This window comes from Salvelinus sp. IW2-2015, linkage group LG31, assembly GCF_002910315.2.
Source record: "Salvelinus sp. IW2-2015 linkage group LG31, ASM291031v2, whole genome shotgun sequence".
Taxonomy (NCBI): Eukaryota; Metazoa; Chordata; class Actinopteri; order Salmoniformes; family Salmonidae; genus Salvelinus; species Salvelinus sp. IW2-2015.
Window position 1 is genome coordinate 29,226,139 of NC_036870.1, and position 24,219 is coordinate 29,250,357.

Sequence of the window (24,219 nt, forward strand, 5' to 3'; positions counted from 1 at the left end):
CTGTTACTTGAACTCTGAGAAGCATTTTATTTGGGTTTCAAATTTCTGAGGCTGGTAACTAATGAACTTATCCTCTTCCTTTCCTGTGGTGGTCCTCATGAGAGCCAGTTTCATCATAGCGCTTGATGGTTTTTTGCGACTGCACTTGCAGAAGTGTTGAAATGTCTTGAAATTTTACGGATTGACTGACCTTCATGTCTTAAAGTAATGATGGACTGTCGTTTTTCTTTGCTTATTTGAGCTGTTCTTGACATAATATGGACTTKGTCTTTTTACCAAATAGGGCTATCTTCTGTATACCCCCCTACCTTGTCACAACACAACTGATTGGCTCAAACGCATTAAGAAGGAAAGAAATTCCACAAACTAACTTTAAAAAAGGCACACCTGTTAATTGAAATGCATTCCAGGTGACTACCTCATGAAGCTGGTGGAGAGAATGCCAAGAGTGTGCAAAGCTGTCAAGGCAAAGGTTGGCTAATTTGAAGAATCTCAAATATAAAATATATTTTGATTTGTTTAACACTTTTTTTGGTTACTACATGATTCCATATGTGTTATTTCATAGTTTTTTCATAGATGTCTTCACTATTATTCTACAATGTAGAAAATAGTAAAAAAAGAAATAAGAAAAACCCTTGAATGAGTAGGTGTCTGCATTTAGAACACAATGATGTAGACGTACAGTAAATACCAGGCMTCATGCTTGTCCATAGAAATATAGAATCTACAATGACTGTCGGAAAAAAAACAGCTTCCATCATTCTCAGCTCATGTGGAACTAAAGTAATAAATGAAAGCTATTGGATACGCTCCACTTCCTCCCTGGGAAAAGCAGTTGTTTGGCTGCAGGGAGGACAGGGGGGGTTGGGGACTAGATGGAAATCATCCCACACTGACCCCACCATCCACCCTGAACCCACCATACACCCTGAACCCACTATCCACTCTGACCCCACCATCCACCCTGAACCCACCATACACCCTGACCCCACTATCCACCCTGACTCCACCATCCACCCTGAACCCACCATCCACCCTGAACCCACCATCCACCCTGACTCCACCATCCACCCCTACTAAGCCGGGGTCATCCCACCCTGACCCCACCCTGATTCCACCGTCCACCCCTACACAGCCAGAGTCATCCCACCCTGACCCCACCGTCCACCCCTACACAGCCAGGGTCAACCCACCATCCACCCCTACACAGGCTCCATACAGATGCCGACAAGCCGGCCCAGAAAAAGCCGCAGGGAAAACCACACTTTCTGGGCTTTATTCTGGGCCCTAGTTATGCAACGCCAACAACTGTCCATTTAGAAAGGAGCCAGTGAAATGAAGACTGTTTTCGAAGAGTGTGTTTTTTCTTGGAACTTTCCAGGCAGGCAGTTTGAAGGGAGACCCTTAGAGAGGCCTCTCTTCTTCTAGCTCTGAAAATAAAACCCTGTTAAAACTCTAAGGCTTTTAATACAGTGGAGGATAGAAGTGCCCAAGGAAAGTAGTGGTTCCTAACAAGATAGAACCCAGCCAAGACCAGTCCAAAGCTCCCTTCTCACCTTCCTTTGATCTCAACAGTTAAAGACATGTTCCAATGGTTTTAGACTAATTTCTCACTTCCTCCAGTGAAAGCTAACATTATGAACAATACAATAACATGCAATAGAAAACCATACATTACCATACAATACCTCCAAATACAATAGAATACCATAGAATACCTCCAAATACAATAGAATACTATACATGAGCATACATTACCTCCAAATACAATAGAATACATACCATACATTACAATAGCATACATTACCATACAATACCTCAAAATACAATAGAATACCATACATTGCCTCCAAATACAATAGAATACAATACCATACAATACCTCCAGATACAATAGAATACCATACATTACCATACAATACCTCCAGATACGATAGTGCAGGCCTTTAGATCCTCCTGTCAGTTCAACATCCAGTTAGTACTCAGATCTTTCTCTTTCTGGCTCAAAACGGAGTGAAACAGGGAGGTACTATTTTGCCCTACCAAGCAAAAAGGCAGTAACTGTTCATTTGGTCGAAAATGAGTTAATGTCATGTTTGCTTCATTAAATACATGCTTAATCATGTGTACAAGTATCCTGCCTCTATTGTGTTCTGGAGAAAATGGGGGTCATGTTAGTAGTTAACTGCATAAAGTTATTGTGAAACCAAGGTAAATAAAAGCCATTTTTCTCAGTTCCACTCTATGAGCAGTTACTGCCTTTTTGCTTGGTAGGGCAGTATTGTTGCAGTGTTTTAAAACGCTGTGCCCTGTCTGCTTGTATTGTGTTGATGCATTGCATGTTGTCTTCTGGTCTGCTTGTATTATTGATGCATTGCATGTTGTCTTCTGTCTGCTTGTATTATATTGATGCATTGCATTTGTCTTCTGTCTGCTTGTATTGTGTTGGATGCATTGCATTGTTTCTTCTGTCTGCTTGTATTGTATTGATGCATTGTATGTTGTCTTCTGTCTGCTTGTATGTGTTGATGCATTGCATGTTGTCTTCTGTCTGCTTGTATTGTGTTGTGATGCATTGCATGTTTGTCTTCTGTCTGCTTGTATTTGTTGTTGATGCATTGCATGTTGTCTTCTGTCTGCTTGTATTGTATTGATGCATTGTATGTTGTCTTTTGTATTTGGTTCTACAGTATTAATCCTTTCTCCCTCTTCTGTTCTGTTTCTCCTGCATCCCCCTCTCCCTCCCTCCCGATCGCACTCCCTTGTTTTGCCTCTGTGCCTCACCCTGCTGTTGTGGCCCTTTAGCCCTAGAGGGTAAGACGTCTTGTGTTTGTGTCAGTCACTGTCTGACCACTGGGGAKCGCTCTAATAAAACGTTCTCTACCACTGTACAGGGAGAGTCATCAAACCATCAAACCTTCTTAGCCCAGTGAATAGTGGCATTGGCCCTTAGGCACAGATCTAAGATCAGTTTCCTCTGCCTGAATCCTAACTGTAACCATTAGAACATACAATAGATCAGTGTCTGGATGCGACTACTCCCGAGTGGCGCAGCGGCCTAAGGCACTGCATCCTAGTGCTTGAGGCATCACTACAGACCCTGGTTCGATCCCGAACTGTATCACAACTGGCCGTGATCGGGAGTCCCATAGGGCGGCGCACAATTCGTCATCCGGGTCAGGGGAGGGTTTGGCCRGGGTWGGCCRTCATTGTAAATAAGAATTTGTTTTGAMCTAACTTGCCTAGTTAAATAAMGGTTAAATRAAAAAATACTCCGGATGAGGCCACTTCATCGAGGCGTATGTTCTACAACCATGGAAGCTTGGCAAGAAAGCCATAACCAAAGCATTCTAGTATTCAGTGGCAGTCATTTCAGTAATGACTGTAATGGTTATTTTGGCAGTCATAGTAACGATGTATAATCAATTCGTGGGAGTAATAACAGATAAATGTGGGCCTTCATTGATGACTCTCTTCCCTGTGGTATGGCATGATGTATGTAGGGTTGTGTTGTCATAGTTACCATCACTAACTGTGGTCTAGTAGATTATAGTATATCATGTACAATCTGACTCACCACTGGGTTCTGCCTCCTGTTTGGACCGTGGTGTGAGAGTGTATGTTTGTCTACATGTTTGTTTCGGTGTATTGGGGGTCCAATTCATCACACGTCGTTCACAACCATGTTCAGAGATTGTATGCTCTACATGACTTGTGACTCGAGCTACAGTAATTCTGGCGAATACTGTCATCTAATGTTCTTTCTGTAGCCACATGATGAATCTATAAATGAACTGTCTTCAAGTGGTTACAGAAAGAAATCCCTTTTAGCTCGATACCACCTAGTGGTCCCAGTGAAGAGGACAGCTGGAAGGGAAGCTGGGACAGTTCTGGTTGTGTAGTCATCAAAAATCAAGTCACATAAAATCACCTGGATTCTTTTCTCTAGACCAGTGGTTCCCAAACTTTTTATAGTCACATACGCCTTCAAACATTCAACCTCCAGCTGTGTACCCCCTCTAGCACCAGGGTCAGCTGCGTACCCCCTCTAGCACCAGGGTCAGCGCACTCTCAAATGTTGTTTTTTGCCATCTATTGTAAGCCTGCCCACATACACACCATACGATACATTTATTAAACATAAGAATGAGTGTGAGTTTTTGTCACAACCCGGCTTGTGGGAAGTGACAAAGAGCTCTTATAGGACCAGGGCACAAATAATAATATCATAATAATCAATAATTTTGCTCTTTATTTAACCATTTTACATATAAAACCTTATTTGTTCATCGAAGATGGTGAATAACTCACCACAGGTTAATGAGAAGGGTGTGCTTGAAAGGATGCACATAACTCTGCAATGTTGGGTTGTATTGGAGAGAGTCTCAGTCTTAAATAATTGTCCACACACAGTCTGTGCCTGTATTTAGTTTTCATGCTAGTGAAGCCCGAGAATCCACTCTCACATAGGTACGTGGATGCAAAGGGCATCAGTGTCTTAATAGCGGGATTTGCCAAGGCAGGATACTCTGAGCGCAGCCCAATCCAGAAATCTGGCAGTGGCTTCTGATTAAATTCAATTTTCACAGAACCGCTTGTTGCAATTTCGATGAGGCTCTCTTGTTCAGATATCGCTAAGTGGACTGGAGGCAGGGCATGAAAGGGATAACAAATCCAGTTGTTTGTGTCATCCGTTTCGGGGAAGTACCTGCGTAATTGGGCACCCAACTCACTCAGGTGCTTCGCTATACCACATTTGACATTGTCCGTAAGCTTGAGTTCATTTCCACACAAAAAATCATACAATGATGGAAAGACCTGTGTGTTGTCCTTGTTAATGCAGACAGAGAAGAGCTCCAATTTCTTAATCATAGCCTCAATTTTGTCCCGCACATTGAATATAGTTGCGGAGAGTGCCTGTATAATCCTAGATTCAGATCATTCAGGTGAGAAAAAACATCACCCAGATAGGCCAGTCGTGTGAGAAACTCGTCATCATGCAAGTGGTCAGACAAGTGAAAATTATGGTCAGTAAAGAAAACTGCAAGCTCGTCTCTCAATWAAAAWAAAAAAAACATGTCAGTACTTTGCCCCTTGATAACCAACTTCTGTATGTTGTAAAAGCGTTACATGGTCGCTGCCCATATCATTGCATAGTGTAGAAAATACATGAGAGTTCAGGGGCCTTGCTATAACACATTTAACCATTTAACCATTATTTCAAGCTGTCAGGCATTCCCTTGGCAGCAAGAGCCTCTCGGTGGATGCTGCAGTGTACCCAAGTGGTGTCGGGAGCAACTGCTTGCACACCCATTACCACTCCACTATGTCTCCCTGTCATGGCTTTTGCGCCGTCAGTACAGATACCAAAACATCTTGACCACCAAAGTCCATTTGATGTCACAAAGCTGTCCAGTACTTTAAAAATATCCTCTCATGTTGTCCTGGTTTCCAATGGTTTGCAGAAGAGGATGTCTTCCTTAATTGACCCCCCATAAACGTAACGGACAAATACCAGGAGCTGTGCCAGGCCCGCCACGTCTGTTGATTCATCCAGCTGTAACGCATAGAATTCACTGGCTTTTATGCGAAGCAGTAATTGTTTCAAAACATCTCCTGCCATGTCACTGATGCGTCACGAAACAGTGTTTGATGAAGACATTGTCTGTATAGTGTTTTTGGCCTTTTCCCCCAACATTCCGGAAGAATTAAGTCCTCCACAATAGTAAGGGGTTTGCCTATCCTAGCCACTCGGTAGCTCACCGTATAAGACGCTTCTAGCCCCTTCTTATTAATGGTATCTGTTGCTTTTATACATGTCTTACTACTCGAAAGTCGTCTTAATTCTCACTCAAAAAACTCCTGTGGCTTATTTTTCAAATTGGAATGTTTTGTTTCTAAATGTCTGCGCAAGAGTGAAGCTTTCATCAGGTTGTGAGATAGTATTTTTGCACATATAATACACTGTGGCTGAGGAAAGGAACTACTCCCAATATAAGTGAACCCCAAATCAATGTAATGCTCATCATATTTGCGCCTCTTCGATGGTCCAACGTCCTTGTCTGTTGTCCGGTGCTTTCCTGGGTAAGGGGGCAGTAGCTCTTCGGCTGCATCAGATTCACAACTGTCAGTGTCCATGCTACCTGGGCTAGCAACAAATGTAGAATTACTGATGCTAGCATTGGATGTGCTTGTGGAAGCAGAACAACTTGTGTCTTCAACAGGTGCAGGTGTAGTACTGCTGGTAGTAGCAGTACTACCAGTAGAGCTGGTATGTGTCTCTATGGACGTGGGCCGTACTTTTTTAACCATTTATCATCATTTATATTTTAGAGCAAAGGGAATGAGCAGCAGCTACGTTTGGCTACATACGGACCGTTAGTGGAATTTCCACGAGAGTAACGGTTAATGTGATTGGATGTTAATTATTTGACTAGGCTACCTGTATTTGACATTGTTATTTCACAGATTTTATTTTTGGTAGGGAAACGAGGCTACTCAGGCGAGAGAAAAAAAACTCACCCAAATGTATAGCCCCGTTGGAAATAGAAATTTACAATCACACATTTCATCATAATAGATTCACTGTAGAAATATAATAACTAACATGATTTCTAGGTAGATAGATTCACTTCCCTCAGTATGCTGTATGTGAACCAACTCACCCCCATCTCTGTGGTGTGTAGATCCAGCCTCAGGAGATCAGCCCTCCCCCCACGGCCAACTTGGACCGCTCCAACGACAAGGTGTATGAGAACGTGACGGGGCTGGTCAAGGCTGTTATAGAGATGTCCAGTAAGATCCAGCCAGCCCCTCCAGAGGAGTACGTCCCAATGGTCAAGGTAAGGCTAGCTTCAATCAATGGCGATAAAAGAAAACATTTGTTGTTGAATCATCATCATCATTATATGCTGATCAAGAGGATATTATTGTTGAGTGATACTGGTTTGTAAGCCGTTCTAGCTTTGTTCTTCTATTACAGTGATATACTGGTTATTTTTTACAGGAGGTGGGACTAGCGTTGAGAACCCTATTGGCCACAGTGGACGAGACCATACCAGTGTTACCAGCAAGCACACACAGAGAGGTGAGAAATAACTCTTCATTACAAGTCAACATATTGCTTCTGACTCTGTTGATACTCTGACTGTTGTCCTATTGTGTCTGACAACAAACTAACCGGCTTATTTTTCTTATGTGTTCTGACTGTCTTCCTCTGCAGATTGAGATGGCCCAGAAGCTGTTGAACTCTGACCTGGCCGAGCTGATTAACAAGATGAAGCTGGCCCAGCAGTACGTCCTCACCAGCTTGCAGCAGGACTACAAGAAACAGATGCTGACGGCGGCMCACGCCCTGGCCGTAGACGCCAAGAACCTGCTGGACGTCATCGACCAGGCCCGGCTCAAGATGATCCACGCCCAGTCCCGGGGGTCACACTAGCCCCCTCCGACTCCTAGCTCCTTGGGCATGGAAGACCTCTGAGGGGAGGGAGAGGGATATAAGAGGGAAGGGGGTCTGGTGCTGTGGAAATGGGGCTGGTTGGTTTCAGCTCCCATAGCAATCATAGACCGCACAATAAGTCACAAGTCAAGACTGCTCAGCTCGCACTTCGGTCAGAGCTCCTGATACTACAGGATAGAGACAGAACTGGTCACTCGACTCAATCGTACCCTTCCACCCCCTTCCTGAAAACTGTTTTATAGGCTTCTGTTCTGTCTGTCGCTGCTCTCCAGAATGTTTGAAGATCAGTTACATACAATCTCTTCTGTTTTATTTGATGTGTCTGCGTCTCGGTTGTGCTGATTGTTTTTAAAAGCATTTTTATCTAGAGATTAATTTCAGTGTTTTTTTTTACCAGAGATTAATTTCAGCTCACATCATCAGACGTCCTCTTCTTCCAGGTGGCTGATAATAATCACAGATCTGATCTGGAAATAGAAAACAATTCCAACTGGAAGATTTGAACCATTGAAGAACTACAAGCTATATTTGATTAACATTTTATTTCTGAGAGATCTCAGTGGTTGGGATGTCTGTGTTAAACACTATTATCTAWGGTGTGCTAAAGAATCAAAGCATATTATGACTGTTTTGGACGCTCATCATTTGTATTTTTTGGCCATTCTCTGACACACGGACTCGGGCACCTCTCGACACAGTGAATAATACAGTGAATAATAAAATATCACAAAATGAATGATATTTCTTTTTATTAAACACAAATGTCACATGCCACTTTTTAAGTTAACTAATAATGAATATACAAAGGGTTATGTTATATATAGATATATTTAAGCATTCAGCATCTCTGGGATTTAAATGTTATGAGAGGCTTATTTTCCTCATTGTAAGCTTCCAGCGCATTTAAGTTCCACAGTGGAGATGAACTATCATGTGTTTGAATCCTCTCATAGTTTGGCAGTTAAAACCCCTGTCCCATTGCTAGTCGTTTTCTTATCACTGAAAGTTTTTTTGTATATTTAAACCAAGTCTGGTGTCACACAAACCTTCTTTTGATTTGATCCCTATTTCTTGGGTTGTTCATATTCATTAGTGCACACCGCAACAAAACATTTTGCAACGGAAAACAAAAACAAGCATCTCTTAATGGAGAACTTCAGGTAGTCCCTCCATGTTCCAGTACATTTTCTTGTTTGGTGCCAAATGAATATGACCATGGTTTACRCAGATTCTGCCCTTCCTAAAGAGCCCAGGGTTTCATAACTCGGTCCTGGCGACCCACCTGGTTGACCATTTGGGGTTTTTGCCCTATAACTACACCGCTGATTCAAAGCTTGATGATGAGTTGGTTATTTTAATCAGCGGTGTAGTTCTAGAGGACAAATCTAAAAGTGCACTCAGTGGGTGCCCCAGGACCAAGTTTGGGAAAACCCTGCTTTAGACCACGTGTCAAACTCATTCCACGGAGGGCTGRGGATCTGCAGGTTTTCCCTCCTCCCTTGTACACTGAACAAGAATATAAACGCAACATGCAACAATTTCAAAGATTTGAATGAGTCAATTTAAATACATTCATTAGGTCCTAATCTATGGATTTCATGACTGGGAATAAAGATATGCATCTGTTGGTCAAAGAGGAAAAAAAAGAGGGGCATGAATCAGAAAATCAGTCAGTATCTGGTGTGACCACTATTTGTCTCTTGCAGCGTGACACGTCTCCTTCACATAGAGTTGATCAGGCTGTTGATTGTGGCCTGTGGAATGTTGTCGCATTCCTCTTCAATGGCTGTGCGAAGTTACTGGATATTGGCGGGAACTGGAACGCGCTGTCGTACACCAAACATGCTCAATGGGTTACATGTCTGGTGAGTATGCAGGCCATGGAAGAACTGGGACATGTTCAGCTTCCAGGAATTGTGTACAGATCCTTGTGACATGGGGCAGTGCATTATCATGCTGAAACATGAGGTGATGACGGCGGATGAATGGCACAACAATGGGCCTCACGATCTTGTCACTGTATCTCAAATTGACATCAATAAAATGCAATTGTGTTTGTTGTCCGTAGCTTATGCCTGCCCCATACCATAACCCCACCACCACCTGTTCACAATGTTGACATCAGCAAACCGCTCGCTCGCCCACACAACACCATACACACTATCTGCCCGGTACAGTTGAAACCAGGATTCATCCATGAAGAGCACACTTCTCCAACGTGCCAGTGGCCATCGAAGGTGAGCATTTGTCTGAGTTTGTGAGGCCAGTTAGACGTACTGACAAATTCTCTAAAACGAAGTTAAAAAAGGCTTATGGTAAAGAAATGAACATTAATTAATGAACAACAACTCTGGTGGACATTCCTGCAGTCAGCATGCCAAATGCACACTCCCTAAAAACTTGACACATCTGTGGCATTGTGTTGTGATGAAACTGCACATTTTAGAGTGGCCTTTTGTCCTCAGAACAAGTTCTACCTGTTTAATGATCATTCGCTTTTTAATCAGCTTCTTGATATGCCACCTGTCARGTGGATGGATTATCTTGGCACAGGATAAATGCTCACTAACAGGTATGTAAATAAATTTGTTCACATTTGAGAGAAGCTTTTTGAGCGTATGTCAAATTTCTGGGATCTTTTACTTCAGCTCATGGAACCAACACTATATTTTTGTTCAGTATACTTCATTGATGAATTAAGATCACAAATTAGTAAAGAACTCCCCACAATTGGTTGTCTCGGTCTTATTGAAAGGGGGAAAAAAACAGACACTCTGCACTCCATGGAATGAGTTTGACACCCCTGATATATAGACCACTTTATTCTCCCCTATCACAGTGGTTRCCAACTCCGGTCCTCCAGTACCCCCAACAGTACGTGTTTTTTGTGGCCCCGGACAAGCACACCCGATTCTATTTAACTAATCATCAAGCCCTAGAGTTGAATCAGGTGTTTCAACMGAAATGTGTGCTGTTGTGGATACCGGAGTTGGGAACCACTGCCCTATCATGTGTACAATCTCCATCAAACYACAAGTGGGTATAAATTATTCTCAKGAATAACCTGTAGTTCCTTAAACTAATAMAATGTGTCGTTCTTGGTCTTCAGAATTGTTTGTTGTGAGATAGCGGGTGATTCGAAATCCAAACCCATTCATTTTTTTTGTGCAATAAGGTCACCAGTTTGAATCCCAATGCGGCATGTTCTCCAAATCATTTGTCATCTGCATTCTAAAAGGACTGATTGAACAGATGTGAGCAAATAATAGATGCAGTGGACTAGGTACTGGGGTATGGACCAGGTCACAGGTTCTAGAGCTCTATTCAAAGGTTATTTCAGATTGAGCCGACATGCAGCAGTCACCATTAAAGTGGAAGCATTTCCTTTACACTTCAATCATGCTGTAAGGATGAACTTCCGTGATGCGGATTGACTTTCTTAAAGGTGTTACGGTATTTATAGCCCTAGTAACATGATTGAGACTATCCAAAATCTCACCATTGCCATCAAGACAAGACCGTACAAAAAGGYTAAGGCCAATTTCAATGACACATAGGATGTCATAATAGCAGGATTACTGATTAGAAAAACCTCTATCCTATATTCATAATCTACTTCAGGGTAAAGTATTCCACCTATTGGAGATATTTTGTTCACAGGTGATCACATTTAATGTCTTTATCCCATAATATATTTCAAATAGCACTTGTACCAAAGGTGTTCAAATGAAACCACACATGTTGCCATTTCAGTTTCTTTGATTTTATTAGTTACAAAAAACTGGTTTAGTCGAAAAGACCGAAGCCCATGTCGTCATCGGAACCCTCCTCGGATTCTTCCTTTTTCTCCTCCTTCTTCTCCTCCTTGACTAATACAGGAAAACAAAGGTAGGGCATCAGTACATGTATAGTGAAATAAATATCCTTACAGCTGTCAAATTAGAACAATAATCACAAATGACTAAACAGACACTTTTACCAAAACGTCTGATTCATTGACGCGTTCAAAACCAGGAACTCTGACTTATGAGCGTTCAAGACAACTGGTATCTCAAAACAAGTTCTGACCCGAGGGAAATCAGTTTCAAYGGCCATCCAACTCGGAATTCCTATCCGGAAGTTCTGGCATCTTTTCTAGAGCTACGACTTTCTGACCTAGTCTTTTTGTCTCTGCTTTTTAAAAGCACCAATTAGGCCAATAAATTAGGTGAAAACTGATCCATTAGTGACAAACTGGCTCAATAAGAGCTATGGATAAACACCAGACACTGAGTTTGAAGCTCAAAGACAGTACAGTATTGTTTACAAACTGACATGATGCAACCCTGGCCCTGATTCAGAGCGGCAGTGGAAACCATGCTACTAGGGGTACGCCTAGTAGTCGGACAAAACTAGCATCGTAACAGATATGGGCAATTTTCTGGATACGGTTATGATCAGAGCAACATTTTTTTTATTATCCGCGATCGTTAAGTTATTTTCGGGTGCCAGAAAGCATCTCATGTCAGTCAGTTTCTAAACCATACTGTACTGTGAGTTAATACTGTCTGAGTCAGTCATGTGCGTGGTCTAAATAACTAGACTGGATAGTTTTTCTGCCTGTAAAGAGATGGGCGGGCTGCACGGACTCGGATCATTTCACATACACTTTCTTGCATGTTTTCGGTCTGATCATTCAGATTGCTGCTGTCTTCTATGATAAATCACATGGCGAGGACATTTGCTGTCAATGTGCATAATATCTAACAAGTGGGGCGAGGGTAGGGAAAAGACTAAACGCTAATGCGTATTCTAACTGAATGACAGCAATTGTATATGCCCACTGCAAGTTGAGAACAGACACACCCTCCACACACTGCTTATAATCTGCAGTTTTTTTGCAGTGAGGTATTTAGTCAACATCTATTTAGGCATATAAAAAAAAAAAAATCCTGATCACGAGTATCATCTGATCTGACGTCCAACTGTCAATTTACGAATGAGTATGGCCATGTCGACACACCCCTACCTGCTACCATCTACCTGCTACCATCTCCAGTCTAGCCGGTGCTTCCTAGCACCAGAGATGTTTGAAACAGAGGTCTGAATCTTCGTTGTATGTGTTACAAGAAGTAAAAGTATGTAGAGTTTTTTTTTTTTTAATCACTGACGGTAGTAAGCACTGGCTCACATGGAAACCATGTTAGTGTGGCCCTGCAGGTGAAACCCTGGCCCACTGAACAAACACAATGGCCCTCTAGGACTGTAGCCCCATGCCCCTGGTAAAGGGGGGTGAAACACTGGTGTCCTTTAGTTACCTGGTGCGTCTGCTGCAGGGGCGGCGCTCCCAGCAGCAGCAGGGGCGGCTCCACCACCGGCACCCACGTTGCAGATCAGGCTGCCAATGTCCACGCTGGCCAGAGCCTGTAACACAAACCGGGTCAGACATGATGCCGCCTTTACACATGAATTACTACCACGTCATAACATCATGGTTTACAGAGAGCAACTAAGTACCGTCACCGTTAAACAAGGTTCGCACAAAACAGTGAGATGGAAGGTTTTACACCATAGATATGAAGGAATAAGTCAGAAGCTACACAGAATATTTCTCAATGAACCCCTGCATGTGTGTAGGGTGATGGAGAAACGGGCTTGACTCACCTTGGAGAACAGACTGGGCCAGAAAGGCTCAATAGTCACATTGGCAGCCTTGATGAGAGCCATCAACTTGTCCTCCTGCAAATGATTATATTACACATTACAGACCTCTACTGTAGATGCATGAAGACAAAACCACTAACAGTATTTGGCTGTTGTTGGTTAGCCTTGGACCWGGTTAGTAAGTAGTTGGCCAATGCCAAAAAAGGTGGGAAACCCTCTGTATGAGTAAGCCAACTTGTTGGCTGCTTTGATCGCATTCACCGGCCTCAGTTTACTAGGCTAGCTAGCCATGGTAATGTTATTGGAARAATGTTTCAAATGGTYACATTTGGCTAGCAATTTTTCATAGATCTGACTAAGGGCGCCAGGGTTAACTTGCAGGCTATCGTAGCGATGCTTACAGCAGCAACACATTGCTGGCTACACAGACTAGAAGACACACATGATGTCTGTGGCGTTAACTAACGTTAGTGAACTGATAGCATGTTAGTTAGCTAGTGACATTGACAGCTAAGGCGATAGTATAGTTGGCGTTGCTACAATCCCTTCATATTTATTCAGACTCAGCTACACACTACCCCGGAAGTAGACAAGAACCAGCGTTCCAAGTAAGGCTGGTTAGCTACACAAGAGACCGGTCAAGGCACCATTTTAAGCGGGACTTACTGTGACGGTGACTTCATCGTCGTGGAGGATGAGGGCAGAGTAAATACAAGCGAGCTCAGATACAGATGCCATCTTTCTATGTATGTTCTTTAGTTTTGGGGTCGGATGCCTAAATTTAGTGGTGCTAGTCGCCGGATTCTGGGCCTTAGCTTCAAGAGAAGAACCAAGCACCTTAGGCACGTTTACTTCCAACTTGGATTTTAGCGGAAAGAGAATGAGAAAGGGCGGGACATGGGTGTATATACTAATCAACGTCACTTCTATGGGAGGAGTCAATGCAAATGACTACCGACTAAAACTTATTTGGATGACTTGTAGAATTAACAAATAAGACCACAAAGCAATTTTTTTTAAACCACATTTAAACTACAGATTAATCTTCGTTTTATTCTTCACATAGGATCAAACCCATTCACATAGGATCAAACCCATTCACYTGTATATAGCCTCATTATTGTTATTTTATTGTGTTACTTTTTTCTTACTTTAGAAGCTCCAGAGCGACTGTTAAAGGACTAGAATGTAAATGTAATACAATGTCCTGGTTCAGCAACCAGGAAGTTATTCTACATGAGAACTGGTTCAGAACATACCACCCTGCATACCACTGCTGGCTTGCTTCTGAAGCTAAGCAGGGTTGGGCCTGGTCAGTCCCTGGATGGGAGACCAGGTGCTGCTGGAAGTGGTGTTGGAGGGCCAGTAGGAGGCACTCTTTCCTCTGGTSTAAACAAAGATCCCAATGCCCCAGGGCAGTGATTGGGGACACTGCTCTGTGTAGGGTGCCGTCTTTCGGATGGGACGTTAAACGGGTGTCCTGACTCTCTGAGGTCATTAAAGATCCCATGGCACTTATCGTAAGAGTAGGGGTGTTAAACCCGGTGTCCTGGCTAAATTCCCAATCTGGCCCTCAACCATCACAGTCACCTAATAATCCCCAGTTTACAATTGGCTCATTCATCCCCCTCCTCTCCCCTGTAACTATTCCCCAGGTCGTTGCTGCAAATGAGAATGTGTTCTCAGTCAACTTACCTGGTAAAATAACAGTGAAATAAAAAAAAACAGGAAGTTATTCCACATGAGAACTGGTTCAGAACAGTCTCAGAAGAGTTCAATAAACTAGAAAATAGCAGAGATACAAGTATTTGTGATTCAGGTCTAATATAGCCTTTTTCTCATATTTTCAAGCACTGGAGCGATTATGTTTTGTATTTACTCGTTGCGATTTGTAACTATAACACTCTGTAGCTTTATAATTCAGTTTTGTGACCGAATGCCTCTATTCAATCAGATCTGCTTTAGCTGACATCTCCATGGCGGTTGTTTTGGCTGTGTCAGAGGTTGAACTGCGGTAAAGTTGTCCAGTCCACAAGCGGCTCCAGGCATTATACCTAAAGCGGACATTGCCATTGGCTGCACGGAGTCACATTTTATACATGGGCTCTATTCAGTCTTTATAGCTGAAGGGTTACAGATTCCCCAATAGAAATGTAAAGGTGATTTCAGATTGAGCYGACATAGGCAGCATTTACTGTGAATGCAGTGTCTGCTAAAGCGGGACCATTGCCTTTAAATTTAAGTAATGCTGTAAAACCGAAGTTCCATGATGCGGATTGAATAGAACCCTAACAGAAATCCCATGCAACCTTGTTTACGTGTTTGAACACTGGAATGTGAGATGTAATCTACACCTCGATTAGGATGATGGAAATTAAATTACTTAATTGAATGATTTTTTTTCAATTTGAGGATAATTATTTATATATAGCATATGATTTCTCGCTCTGAACTTCTAATGCAAGTGGGGTGGGTGTGGCTTTGTGACATTGGTGGAATTTGAGTTGCATGGCCAAGTACCCCAAGTGGGTGGATGTTTCCCTTAAGGACCTTTGGAAGGCTCTAAAATGAGCGAACTCCACTCACCCAGGACACCGGGCCATGCAAAACCAACTCAACCATTGCTAGCAAAGTTTAGGCCTGCACAGTGTCTTTATTTACAATATTCATTCCGTGCCAACACACATCTAATTGTGAAAAGTGAACATAAACCTGTGTAGGGGGTCGCCCTGGTAGTAGGTTTTTATACAGTACCCAAGTCCAGTCTTTGAGTAAATCTGAGCATGGGAAAACAAGCACTGCCTAAATACTGCAATGCAGGTTTGATTGAATGGGGCCCTTAACCCTTACAGTGAAAAGGACGTCCTGTTGTCTGCCTGCCATCCTATACACAGGTATGTGACATCAACCGACACCAGGCAGGGTAAAACTCCAATATCATCGTCTGTGTTTGTGTTTCAGTTCTTTGTTACAAGGCCATCATCATCACTACTTTAAAAACTGGTGGATGGAGACACATGTCAAACTAATGATAGGGTGCGTTTTTATGATGAAATTATTGCATCTTATTTTTATGCCAGAACATATTTGTACACATTTCAGTCTTGCCTTTTGGCAAAGATACTAGGCTTACTGCCTTTYTTCAGCATATAAAATGACAGCCATAGAGGTTAAACAAAAATAAAAACACCAGCAGAGATTAACACTCATATTTATTTCAGTTGTTCATATTCATTAATTTCRAAAACTTGATTCAGAGACACAGAACCAGCACAGATAGGAGAAAGTTTTATTTCTTTCCTATCCCGACATAGATCCTGAGGATGAGCAACAACAACAACAACAAAAAAACAGCAAAGATGAACCCACATATTGATTTCAGTTGTTCATTCATTCATTTCAAAAACTTCACAGAGTTTCACAGAGACAGAACCAGGCCAGATATGAGAAAAGRCAAGCTGAGCAACAGGAAGTTGATTCCAGAGACTGATGAACCGTTGCTGTTACAGAGGTCAGTCTGACAGCAGCTGACCTGGATCGCCCCTATGATTCCTAGGTTGGTGGAGAGTGCTGTTGTACATGCCAAGCGGGTGGTGCAGGTCTTAGAAATGTACTTGATCCCCACTGGTGACAGACAGTGGAAGATACAGTAGATKAACTGGTTAAAGGGCTGGCAGATTRATTGATTGAGTCTATAACTGATAAGAGAAACAGTGAGGTATAATTTATTTTATATACTGACATGACAGAATTATTGACGATACTTATTTCAGTTTTCACTAACCTACATAGGCAAAGTGACTGGTACCCCTGCACAAAACCCTACCTACAAAGAGATTTATTAATGTATCTATTCATTTACAGAGTATCTGTGCTCTTACAGATTTGGGCGACGCCGGTCATGCAGGTGTCACTTGAGAGAAAGCAGTTTTCTATGTTCTGGTTACACTGAGCATTGTTGTTTATGCCATCACAGGCATAACACCGCAGTGCCTCCACTGAAACATCATAATGAAACATACAGTATACGTGTAAAACATCACTGAAATTCTTTAGATATTGACAGAACACACAATTCGAACTACACAGAAATCCAGTWATTAGATTACRGTGAAAGTCACGCGCACAATACACATGATTTAGGTAATATACCATGATGATAGATAATTCATTCCAAAATCCATACCTGCCATGTTCCCAAACAAAATGGGCATTAGTAACACAAGAATGKTCTTCATGACTGATAATGTGAGTTCTGCCGAGTTTCTGTTGCTGTAATAAAGTTGTCTGGTCTCTGCTGGGGGTTTAAATAGYCAGGTGTGTTTGAGAAAGTCTACAGATKGTTACCAAGCAGAATCCACAACAATATTCAGAACCATTGTGTAGCATGGAAGATTTGTGATATCTTGTTTCATTTACTCCCTATAATTAGTGTATACCACAGTTACCAAAAAAAAAAACTCAAACATTGGAGGCTGCTGAGGGGAGAACGGCACATGTTATTGTCTGGAACGAGGAGAATGAAACGGCACATGTTATGTGTCTGGAACGAGGAGAATGAAACGGCACATGGTATTGTCTGGAACGAGGAAATGAAACGGCCCACATGTTATTGTCTGGAACGAGGAGAATGAAACGGCACATGGATACCATTCCACTCTATCCACTACCACGAGACCAGCCTCCTGTGTCAGGCTAAAGATCAGTGGATGTAGAGTGACTTCAGTCAAACYGGATGTCACACCTTGTGTTTTAYGAGTCTGAACATAACCAAAATATCTCATCAAATGAGATWACCAAGKGGTTTCACTCATGGTTGTAAACATCTGGTTTGTGGGGGACTGATTTGGGGGGTTGGTAATTAGGTAGGGGTGTGTTCTCTTGTGGCTGTGGGCTTTAGTTATGTTAATTAAGACTATACATTAGAGTGCATTAGGTTTGTGTGGGTGTTGTCTGTGATTGATGTCTGTTTAGATCATATGATGTAATGTCGGGTAGAACCKGACCCAGGAGTCATGACTTATGTCAGATCTGTGATTAGGGACTGATTCCTATAGAATGGTATTTGTACATACAATATTATTTTAAAAATATTTTTATTTCACCTTTATTTAACCAGGTAGGCTAGTTGAGAACAAGTTCTCATTTACAACTGCGACCTGGCCAAGATAAAGCATAGCAGTGTGAACAGACAACAACACAGAGTTACACATGGAGTAAACAATAAACAAGTCAATAACACAGTAGGGGGAAAAAAGAGTCTATATACATTGTGTGCAAAAGGCATGAGGAGGTAGGCAATAAATAGGCCATAATAATTACAATTTAGCAGATTAACACAGTATCTCTACATGTGCAAGTAGAGATACTGGTGTGCAAAAGAGCAGAAAAGTAAATAAATAAAAACAGTATGGGGATGAGGTAGGTAAATTGGGTGGGCTATTTACAGATGGACTATGTACAGCTGCAGCGATCGGTTAGCTGCTCAGATAGCTGATGTTTAAAGTTGGTGAGGGAAATAAAAGTCTCCAACTTCAGCGATTTTTGCAATTCATATTAACATATGTAACATGTAATATTATTAGATTATATTTGTAATCTCATTGAAGATCTTTTGCACATATGCACATAATTCTATCCACTGATGCTGCAGACACAGTTTCCAGGTGATGATGGAAAATGTCTGTTGTTCAGAGACATAAGTCATCACATACACATTCAATCACATTGTGGCCAGCTAAGCTTATGGTAAGAACTCAGTCCTGCCAGTGATCAACTGACAAGTCCTAATCCAACACAGCTCTCTATTCACCTACAAGTGGATAAACCACTTACTCTAACAGATGTTTGGTGAAAAGTTCAACAGTAATCGGTGTAGAGAAATTTGGCGTACTTTTTTTAACAGTCTTTTCACTTACGGGATACAATAGATCACCCCCAGAATACTTTGACAGAGGAGCCTCTTAAWGAAGAAGTTACAGGTCTGTGAGAGCCAGAAATCTTGCTTGTTTGTAGGTGACCAAATACTTATTTTCCACCATAATTTGCAAAGAAATTCATAAAAAATCCTACAATGTGATTTTCTGGAKWWWWWWWMTTCTCATTTTGTCTGTCATAGTTGAAGTGTACCTATGATGAAAGTTACAGGCCTCTCTCATCTTTTTAAGTGGGAGAACTTGCACAATTGGTGGCTGACTAAATACTTTTTTGCCCCACTGTATATACCTATGCTGCATCCATCAGTAATACTAGTTTTCTGTAGCTTGGTGGTAGTTGAACTAAATTCAAATCTTGGTAGTGTTTTCAGTAGCGGTGTAGCTAACTACTGGAACTACACACAACTTTTTGTTGTTGTTGCAAAAATAGCATTTWATATGTGTGAAGTAGGAAAGAATTTCCTTTATCTTCGTTATCAGAGCTGCCTAATTTACACTGGACTCCAGAGAGATCTGTTCTTGCAATTTGTAGTCTATGATGTTTCAGATTTAGATGTGATAGTTTATCAGTTTGTTATGTAGTAACTTTAGTTAAGTCAAATATATATATATATTTTTATTTTTATTTTTTTAAATTTTATCCCCTTTTCACCCCAATTTTTCGTGGTATCCAATCGCTAGTAATTACTATCTTGTCTCATCGCTACAACTCCCGTACGGGCTCGGGAGAGACGAAGGTCGAAAGTCATGCGTCCTCCGAAGCACAACCCAACCAAGCCGCACTGCTTCTTAACACAGCGCGCCTCCAACCCGGAAGCCAGCCGCACCAATGTGTCGGAGGAAACACCGTGCACCCGCCCCCCTCGGTTAGCGCGCACTGCGCCCGGCACGCCACAGGAGTCGCTGGAGCGCGATGAGACAAGGATATCCCTACCGGCCAAACCCTCCCTAACCCGGACAACGCTAAGCCAATTGTGCGTCGCCCCACGGACCTCCCGGTCGCGGCCGGCTGCGACAGAGCCTGGGCGTGAACCCAGAGACTCTGGTGGCGCAGCATAGCACTGCGATGCAGTGCTCTAGACCACTGCGACGCAGTGCTCTAGACCACTGCGACACCCGGGAGGCCCCAAATATATATATTTTTAAGCTTAGCTTTAGTGTAGCTTAACTTCTTCCAGCATGAAGTAACTGGTAGTTAGGTCAACTATATTTTCAGAGTAGCTTCCCCTAACACTGACTATGACATGACGCTCTCACAGACTTTCTCATAGGCTCTTACTTTAGCGTACTTAATTGTCTGCTAACAGTTAATAGGCTCCTCATTGTATTCAAACTGGTTCTGTATGTTTATGCCCCAGAGCATTCACACATACCCCACTGGGCAATCAACAAGTAGTTCTCTGAACTTCACAGAGCTTTGGAAGCTACCAGAAAAGAAGCTACACAGATGCAATGTTATTTATGAAACTGTTATTTTAAAAACTGAGACATACACATCGTATCAAAAAATGTAACATATCGATATAGATTTTCCATATCCATCCCCATCACTAGTCAATTTAAATCTTCACACTGTTGTTGCTGATGTAATAATATTAAATTAAGCTACTCTGTGTAACCCTCATACTACTGACTGGGTTAACTTTGACCCCAGAGGCATATTCTTTTTTATCATAGTCCAAAGGTGGTTTATTAAATTCGTCACATTTTTCATGACTTTGCCATAATGACAAAGAAAAATCAGTCATAATTTGGTTTTAATCCAGAGAGGATAGCAAAAGTATTTAGATCCTCTATGAGGCCGTGGAGGGATTCTAATTGTGTTTTTAAAAGAAAACATGAATCATCAGCATACAATGACACCTTAGTTTTTAAGCCACGGATTTCTAATCCCTTGATATTATCGTTGGATCTAATTTTAACAGCTAACATTTCGATGGCAATAATAAATAGATATGCCGATAGTGGACAACCTTGTTTTTCTACTCTAGATATTTTAAAACTTTCTGAGATGTAGCCATTATTTACTATTTCACACCTAGGGTTACTATACATAACTTTAACCCATTTTATAAGAGATTCCCCAAAATTRAAATATTCTAGGCATTTATATATAATCTCCAGTCATACTTTATCAAAAGCCTTTTCAAAATCAGCTATGAAAACCAGGCCTGGTGTCCCCRATATTTCATAGTATTCTATTGTTTCCAGTGCTTGTCTTATATTATCTCCAATGTATCGTCCATGTAAAAAACCTGTCTGATTAGGATGAATAATATCTGACAATACTTGTTTAATTCTATGCGCCAAGCATTTAGCTATCACAACACTGAAGTGTAAGAGGCCTCCAATTTTTTTTAACGGACTGGATCTTTATATATACCACTTGGATCCTTTTTCAGTAATAATGATATCAGACCTTCTTGTTGCRTGTCCGATAATCTACCATTTATATGGGAGTGGATAAACATGCTAATAATGGTCCTCTGAGTATATCAAAAAAGGTTTGGTATACTTCTACTGGTATGCCATCCAGGCCTGGCGTTTTCCCAGCCTTAAAGGCTTTAATTGCATCAAGAAGTTCCTCCTCTGTAATTTGGCCTTCACATGAGTCTTTCTGTACAGATGTTAATTTTACATTATTATTAGGAAGAAAATCCATACAATTAGCTTTGGTTAGTGGASATGGAGGAGACTGAAACAAAAACATATTCTTAAAGTACTTTACTTCCTCTTTCAAAATATCATTCGGTGAATCATGCGTGAATTTGGTGCATTTTTCCCCATATTCCATCCAGTTCGCTTTATTTTTATAATATATTACACTGGATCTTTCTTGAATAAGTTCCTCGATTTCTTTTTGTTTTTCCTATAACTTATTCTGTGCCTCTATGGTAAAGTTTTTATTGCTATCTAACTGTACTGTTAGTCCTTAATTTTCCTTTGTCAATATGGACACTTTTGATCTAAATTGCTTTTGTTTTATAGATGAGTGCTGAATTGCATGGCCTCTAAAGGAACATTTAAAAGTGTCACATACCATAAAGGGAATCTGCTGTACCTATGTTATGTCTGAAAAAGCCAGTTTTAAATTCTTCTGTCCTAGTTCTAAACAATTTATCATCTAGTAGGCTGTGATTAAATTTCCAATATCTTCACCCACGTGGACATTCTGTAAGAGTAATATATATACCAATTATGTGATGACCCGACCACATTCTGTCCCCTATTAACACTTTTTAAACTTTTGGTGACAGAGAGAATGACATAAGAAAGTAATCAAGACGACTAGCTTGATTAAGCCTTCACCATGCGTATCTCACTAGGTCAGGGTATTTAAGCCTCCATATAGCCACTAATTCCAATATATCCATGACATTCATGATTTCCTTAAATGCCTGAGGGTGATAGTTTGTAGTGTGATTTCCTTTCCGGTCCATAGAGGTATTTAAAACCGTATTAAAATCTCCCACCATAATAGTAGAGTCTAGCGTTGCTTGTAGAGTTGATAAATTCTTATATATATTTTCAAAGAAGCTTGGATCATCATTACAGCCTTGAGTTAAATCAAATCAAATTGTATTTGTCACATGCGCCGAATACAACAGGTGTAGGTAGACCTTACAGTGAAATGCTTACTTACAAGCCCTTAACCAACAATGCAGTTAAGATTTTTTTTTTATTTTTTTTTAAGTAACAAATAACAGCAGCAGAAAATGAACAATAGCGAGGCTATATACAAGGGGTACCGGTACAGAGTCTATGTGCGGGGGCACCGGTTAGTCGAGGTAATTGAGGTAATATGTACAGTACATGTAGGTAGAGTTATTAAAGTGACTATGCATAGATAATAAACAGAGAGTAGCAGCAGCGTAAAAGAGAGGAGGGGGGCAATGGAAATAGTCAGGGTAGCCATTTGATTAGATGTTCAGGAGTCTTACGGCTTGGGGGTAGAAGCTGTTTAGAAGCCTCTTGGACCTAGACTTGGCGGTCCGCTCCGGTACCGCTTGCAGTATGGTACCGCTTGGGTATGAYTCTACAAGCATGGCACACCTGTATTTAGGGAGTTWCTCCCATTCTTCTCTGCAGATCCTCTCAAGCTCTTTCAGGTTTAATGGGGACAGCTATTTTCAGGTCTCTCCAGAGATGTTCGATCGGGTTCAATTCCGGGCTCTGGCTGGGCCACTCAAGGACATTCAGAGACTTGTCCCGAAGCAACTTCTGTGTTGTCTTGGCTGTGTGCTTAGGGTCATTGTCCTGTTGGAAGGTGAACCTTCACCCCAGTCAGAGGTCCAGAGCACTCTGGAGCAGGTTTTCATCAAGGATCTTTCTACTTTGCTCCGTTCATCCTCCCCTCGAGCCAGTCTCCCAGTCCCTGCCACTGAAAAACATCTCCACAGCATGATGCTGCCACCACCATGCTTCACCGTAGGGATGGTGCCAGGTTTCCTCCAGAAATTATGCTTGGCATTCAAGCCAAAGAGTTTCATCTTGGTTTCATCAGACAAGATAATCTTGTTTCTCATGGTCTGAGAGTCTWTAGGTGCATTTTGGCGAACTCCAATTGGGCTGTTATGTGCCTTTTACTGAGGAGTGGCTTCTGACTGACCACTCTACCATAAAGGCCTGATTGGTGGAGTGCAGCAAAGATGGTTGTCCTTCTGGAAGGTTCTCCCATCTCCACAGAAGAACTCCAGAGCTCTGTCAGAGTTACCATTGGGTTCTTGGTCACCTCCCTGACCAAGGCCCTTATCCCCCCGATTGCTCAGTTTCACCAGGTGGCCAGCTCTAGGAAGAGTGTTGGTGGTTCCAAACTTCTTCCATTCAAGAATGATGGAGGCCACTGTGTTTTTGGGGACCTTCAATGCTGCAGAAATGCTTTGGTACCCTTCCCCAGAGCTGTGCTGTGCTTTGCTACAATTCTGTCTCTGAGATCTATGGACAATTTCTTCAACCTCATGGCTTGGTTTTTGCTTTGACATGCACTGTCAACTTTGGGACCTTATATAGACAGGTGTGTGCCTTTCCAARTCATGTCAAATCAATTGAATTTACCACAGGTGGACTCCAATCAAGTTGTAGAAACAGCTCAAGGATGATCAATGGAAACAGGATGCACCTGAGCTCAATTTCGAGTCACATAGCAAATTGGCTGAMTACTTATCTAAATAAGGT

General features: G+C 41.7%; 1 protein-coding gene, 1 non-coding gene and 1 pseudogene across 2 annotated transcripts; 1 reads left to right on the forward strand and 2 right to left on the reverse strand.

Moving 5' to 3' along the window:
• LOC111955697 (focal adhesion kinase 1-like) overlaps window positions 1-8,201 on the forward strand; it is a 143,949-nt pseudogene extending 135,748 nt beyond the window's left edge.
• Window positions 8,202-11,206: 3,005 nt separating this feature from the next.
• LOC111956094 (large ribosomal subunit protein P1) lies at window positions 11,207-13,987 on the reverse strand. The gene is made up of 4 exons (XM_023976525.2): window positions 13,775-13,987; window positions 13,109-13,183; window positions 12,763-12,868; window positions 11,207-11,334 (listed from the first exon to the last, which is right to left on the reverse strand). Exons 1-4 carry the CDS (start codon window positions 13,844-13,846, stop codon window positions 11,252-11,254), a joined length of 336 nt encoding a protein of 111 aa, XP_023832293.1. The 5' UTR covers window positions 13,847-13,987; the 3' UTR covers window positions 11,207-11,251.
• Window positions 13,988-16,303: 2,316 nt separating this feature from the next.
• LOC111956210 (uncharacterized) lies at window positions 16,304-17,377 on the reverse strand. The gene is made up of 3 exons (XR_011474515.1): window positions 17,295-17,377; window positions 16,990-17,106; window positions 16,304-16,732 (listed from the first exon to the last, which is right to left on the reverse strand). It is a non-coding gene; the product is annotated as an uncharacterized protein (transcript).
• Window positions 17,378-24,219: the final 6,842 nt, after the last annotated feature.

What these genes read in the sequence shown, in the direction of transcription:
- LOC111956094 (XM_023976525.2), bottom strand. Translation starts at nt 13,846, where the DNA reads ATGGCATCTGTATCTGAGCTCGCTTGTATTTACTCTGCCCTCATCCTC. An exon ending in ACGATGAAGTCACCGTCACA is followed by an intron (nt 13,184 to 13,774) that starts GTAAGTCCCGCT and finishes AATCATTTGCAG; the next exon opens with GAGGACAAGTTGATGGCTCT. An exon ending in GGCCCAGTCTGTTCTCCAAG is followed by an intron (nt 12,869 to 13,108) that starts GTGAGTCAAGCC and finishes TTTGTGTTACAG; the next exon opens with GCTCTGGCCAGCGTGGACAT.